Source organism: Kryptolebias marmoratus, linkage group LG19 (assembly GCF_001649575.2).
Source record: "Kryptolebias marmoratus isolate JLee-2015 linkage group LG19, ASM164957v2, whole genome shotgun sequence".
NCBI classification, from domain to species: Eukaryota; Metazoa; Chordata; class Actinopteri; order Cyprinodontiformes; family Rivulidae; genus Kryptolebias; species Kryptolebias marmoratus.
The window spans coordinates 21856265-21861989 of record NC_051448.1 but is presented as its reverse complement, the minus strand read 5'-3'; the positions used below and the strand labels follow the sequence as shown (position 1 = coordinate 21861989).

The 5725-nt window shown below is 36.6% G+C and overlaps 1 protein-coding gene across 3 annotated transcripts in view; it reads right to left on the bottom strand.

Moving 5' to 3' along the window:
* The window catches only part of cnih3 (cornichon family AMPA receptor auxiliary protein 3), a 140358-nt gene that overhangs the window by 115783 nt on the left and 18850 nt on the right, over window positions 1–5725 (bottom strand). For all 3 annotated transcript variants that reach the window (XM_017437638.3, XM_017437639.3, XM_017437637.3), the window contains exon 2: window positions 1374–1442. In XM_017437638.3, coding sequence (XP_017293127.1) covers window positions 1374–1442 — 69 coding nt within the window. The remainder of the gene's footprint in view (window positions 1–1373; window positions 1443–5725) is intronic.

The window sequence follows — 5725 nt, the reverse complement described above, 5'->3', positions numbered from 1 at the left end:
GAGAGAGAGAGAGAGAGAGAGAGAGAGAGAGAGAGAGAGAGAGAGAGAGAGAGAGAGAGAGTGAAGAACGCTAATATGAAATAACCAGTAGCCAAGTGAATAAGCTACCCTTTTGGGTTTATATATTTGTAAATCTGGCTCTGAAGGACTCAGTGCCTCACCAACCATGAACCTCACCGCACGTCACTGTATAGGACCCTCTAACCCTTTGGACAACGGATATAAAGAGAAGGGACCTCTAAAGGGGGACGGAAGTAAAGAAGAGGTAGCTTATATATTGTTAGAAAAACAGAGATTAGTGCAACTTTTTATCAGAACAAGAAACATTTCTGGAAAGTCTATCATCAGACTGAAGGATGGACTAGAGTGGAACAGAAGAGAGACATATGCCTCAGTTTTGATTTTTATGTCATTCATTGTATCCATTTGAAAAGCAGACTGTTTGTTTCATTTTTGTTTTGTGTTTTTGGATTTTCTTGCCTAAAACAAATAAAAAATATATACAAATTAGTAATTAAAAAAAGAAATGCAGTTTTGATAATACAAAAATAAGTCCAACTTGAAGCATTCGAATCCTTAACATTAGATAGGCCTGCACCTTTTTATCTGACATCTGAATTTAAAGTGCTTTCAGACATTTAATGGACATTTATTGTAATAAATTGGACTAACCTATGGCCTAAAAAATGCCACAATTCTCACACCAAGTGTGTTAAAAGTAGATGTGTGTAATAAGTTGAGAATGCTCATGGGTAAATGGCACAAATACAGTATCATTGTCAGCTTGAGTAAGATATTTTTAAGGATCACTTTTTTGCATTTGTGCTCAGAGACACATATGTAAAATGTTTAATGTCATTATATTTTTTACTTAATGCCACAAAAAGACCAACATTATGCATTTCATATTTAGCTGAAAATATATAAACCTACTCATTAGTATGCGAGTATGCAAGTTTTTACGTATAGTAAGGCTTTTAGATCTTGGTTTGCAGCTGTTTTACCTTGTAAAAACTTTACTTTCAATGATGTGTAGTTTGAAAAACACAACAAAAACAACACAGCTTGCAGTGTTAACTGAGGATTTCACTTCTTTTTATCGTTGTGGACTTGGACCTCAATTTTATCTCAGATGGGAGTCTGCTGTTCAGCCAAATAGGGTTAACAAATCTGTGATGAAAATTGTTTGGTGTGAAAATAATGCCGAGACAGAATGAGAATATGAAATTATAGCCAAGGAAATACAATGTTTCTTTGTTTTTATGTTCTTTCTAAATTGCATTTTTCAAATCTGTCATCAGCATACTAACAAAACAGGACAGAGAAAAATGTTGATAATATAAATCAATTCCAGTAGGGAAAAGAAAACCTACCGCATGGAGTGGATTACCCTGATCGATCGGCACCTTGAAGTCAGCCTGGAGCTCATCGAAAGCTGTTATCTGACAAAGAGGAAGGAAAGAAGTGATGAATGATAAAATCAGTGAAATGATGGAAGAGCAAAAAACTACATTTTTTTACTACAGAATAACATTATTGCTTCTAAGAAGCTGCACTGCAGCTTGAGGCTTTATTTTAAAAAAAGTTATTCTTTGCTGTGAATTGTGATATGCTCTATACTAATAACTGTCCAAATCTAATAAAAAAAGGACCAAAGCCCAAACAATAGATGCTTCTTGTCCTGAGAGATGTACAGGATGTGGAGATAAAGTCCAGTTATGTTTTCCATGCCACATAGCTCTATTTGTGTCTAAACAATATTAAATAGTATAAAAGACAGACTGTTGACATTCCCTAGTGGCTCTAAGCACAATCACATGGTTTAGTTTCAGTTATTTCAAAAAACATTGTCCTGCTGCTCCAAACCCTGTGGACAATAAGTGTGGCTGAACCTAGTACCAAACAAACGTTCAACTCCATTCCAGCAGGAACAGTTGTCACTGTGGGGATGACTGTTTTCCTCTTTTTTTTATTTTTGTGTATATTTCTTGCAATCTAACTACTTCTGCATACCTTGTGCCATTTTAGTCATTCATATATCAAAATATTAAGTTGATTCCAAAGAATCAGCCAAGACTTTTGGTTTTTGTACCTTTTATACTTTTTAAAAACTTTTACTTTCATTAAAAATATTTTCCCCATAGAAAGACATTGAGATCTTTTTAATTCCCTCAAACACATTGTCTGAAATGTGCTTCTGCATATTTTTAACTTTGGGCGAGTCTTTTGCTACATTTAGCGTTTTCTAGTATTTTGCTGCTTTTAGCATTTAGCTAGTGTTGTTGTTTCTCCATCCAACCATCTATCTAATTATGTGTCCTGTGTGTATGTGCAATGCCTCTGTAGGCAATGAATTAAAAATCTAGCTCTGATAATGTGTATCATTTATATAGATACACTTTAATTATCACTGCTGAGAGTTCAATAAATATTCCTCCTTTAAAGGAAAAAAGAGAAACTTCTCCAAGTTCTTCAATCAAAGTGAGTAACATACACACAACCTACAATCCCAAATGCTCAGGCCTAAAAACACCAATATTCAAAATACTACTAATAATAGTAATAATAAACAAAGACTCATTTATGTTTAAGAGGATTAGCGAATTCAGTCAAACCTTTAAAGCAACAATGTGTGGTATCTCAAGTGATCTTGCATAAATAATTAACACTTGGAGCATGTGTTGTAAATGCCTACTACTACATTACCTTTATCCACTTGGATGCTTTATGCTGTCATAAATCAGTCATGATCAATATAAATGGGACTTTTTTCCAAAAAAAACATTCCAAAAAAGTTTTAATGTCAAAGTAAAATCAAATTTTTACAAAGTAATACTGATCAAAAACAAAAAATGTATATATATAAAGTAAGTGATTCACCCCCTTTAACTCAGTGAAAAGATTATTGAAAAGTACATGTCAGGTGGTGTAAATCTACAAGAGCGGGCTGTCCTCAGAAACTCAGTGATAGTGAGAAAGACCACCAAGACACCTGTCTAGTGGAGTTTCAAGCTTCAGTAGGTGAAATGGGAGAGACTGAGCTACAACAACTGTTGCCCACTTTCTTCACCAGTCTAAAGGTGGATTTATATTCTCAGAGAAGTGAAGAAATTTGCTCTCACTCACGTAGTTGCGAGACATTCTTTTCTGTATGGACATTATATACTCAGCAAGAAACTGCAGCACAGAATTCCTGGTAAAACCCTCCCCCAGGGTCTCCACTCTTCTGTTCCTGTACAGATTTTTGCTTTCAAACATTTTTATTATATAGACTGAGACAGTACATGCTGTTTGTCATTTCCAAATTTGTCACAAAGAGACCACCATCATTACTGATGCACAATACAGAGTGAATGTAGAGAATATGTGCCTTCCCTCTCCTGGCCAGCACAGCTACTGAGAGCCGCCTGTATCTCTGCACTGTCTTCTCCATGCACAATAACTGAGCTCTCTCCTTCCACAAGTACTTCTTCTTTTTATAAGTTTTCCTGGAACAGTTGTAAACATGGCTGCATTTTCTAACAGTCTCAGCCAACTGATGCTCAGCGGAGCAGTTGAAGCCAAATGACACCACTGCAGCTCCCCTGCTTTTTCCACATAAACACACCCACAACAAAGTTCTGACCAATCACACAATAGTTGATGCATACCCCCCGGACAAAAAGTTCTGCTCAGACCTTGTGTTAAGAACGGCTCTTGAAGCTCATACAAGAACAAAATGTAAAATGAAATCTCATGTTACACCACCACTATAGTCTCTAAACAATCTACACATACAATAGTTTACATCTACTGATTACTTTGAAATAGTTTAATTGAAATCTGCCCAGTGCTTCATGAGACATTTTGCTAACAGACACAAGGGTTGACTCCTCTAAATAATGGCAAAGTTTTAAACATGCAACTAGTTACCACTTAGAGTATAAGTTACGGAAGCGCATTGCTATCACGCAGGAAAAAAAAAATTTTGAACGCTATCACGTTATAATGTGATACGTATCTATAAATAAATCATAAAGCTTTGAATTTAATTATTTTTCACGTCACCTGTTTGTAATTATGTACAATCAAGTTAAATTCTGTGAATAATAATAATCATTGTACATAATTACAAAAAAAGTTACGTGAAAAATAATTAAATTCAAAGCTTTATTTATGATTTATTTTGGAGAGAGGAAGTCTTTTATTTTGAAGAATTCTTAACAGGATCTAGTTTTGTCTTTTGCCGCTATCTAGCCTTCTGTTGATTTCAGTTGGTTCGATAGTCAGTTAGGAACGCCGCCACAGCTAGAGGACCGGACTGACGTTTCCTTCTGTGCAGTCCCGTTCTGTTTAGGATCCTGGTCAGAGTAGCATACTATTAATGGTTTTAACCACAGTGCAAAGCAGCATCCGTATCCGTGTAGACCAAACATGAAGGGAAACCTGACCGATTCCTGTTAGCCACTGTACTAGCCTAGCATAATACCGCCACTTCCTGGACATTAAATTATCACGTTTTAACAAGATATGTATCACGTTTTAACAAGATACGTATCACGTTATAACGTGATAGAGTTCGAAAAAAAATTTTTCCTGCGTGATAGCAATGCGCTTCCGTAATAAGTTGTAAATGACTGTTGATATTGACTTTTGTTTAATATCTATACATTTGGCTAAGTTATAGCCATTTTTGTATTTACTAAGATTGCTTTGCTCATCTTGAATGAGGTAGACAGACATCCAATGATTACTTTCTGAGAGTTTCATTAAAATCCAGCAATATTAAAATTTAAAATTGATCCAAATCCTCAGTTTCATTTCAAATGTGTTTCTAGCACATTAAATCCACATTAGAGGGCTTTTAAGGTGGGCTACAAGAGACCTGGGGTCTCATTTGCTACTTAAAAATTCTGGATACAAAGTGATCACAGGTGCTAAAAGACACATTGACTGGAGCTGCTCTGTCCCAGTTACTTTTTTCGATGGTATAATGAGTTCCAAACCAGCTCTTCAACACTGTTATCAGAAGCAGAACTTACTACATTTAAAATGCTGAGGATAATGTGCCCCTGATGCATAGTACCTTCATGTCACAGACTCAGAGATAAGTTCTTTGACTGATGAGTTTAGAAGCTTTTGTACACCCACCACTGCATTATGGTCTTCAGAGATACTGAGGTCGGAAATACTACGCAACAGATTCACTGGTGTTGCGTGTGCTGCAGCAGATGCAAATGTAATGTAAAAGTAGATGTTATTGCTTGAATAACTGGGCCTGAGGAGGAGATTGTTTATGTGTGAATGAGAGACAAGAAAAAAATAGAGCTTGTGCACCAGTCACTGCCCTTAAGATCTGAGCACAGCAGACATAATGCTGCATATATTTGTGGGTGTGTTTGTGCACATGCCTGTGTGTGTGCGTGCATTTGCAGAGACCGAGAAATTAGCCGACTGGTGAAGTGGGACAAAAAATTACCCATGCATTGTGAGGTATAAGGTTGAAAAAGTGGTAGCAATGGCATGTGTTAATATACACTTAAGTGTGTGTGTGTATGTGGAACTGACAGCAGGGAGATGGCAGAAATGTTGGGTTATTTCCCTGGGTTCGCCACCGCACTGCAAGACAGCTCTTTACATGTTATTTCCCTGTGGATCCTAATGGTGATCCTGGCTTATTGCTTCGCTCTGTTACAATGTGTTAGCCCCAGGCTGCTTCTCATGGGCAACACGAAGCCCCCCCCCC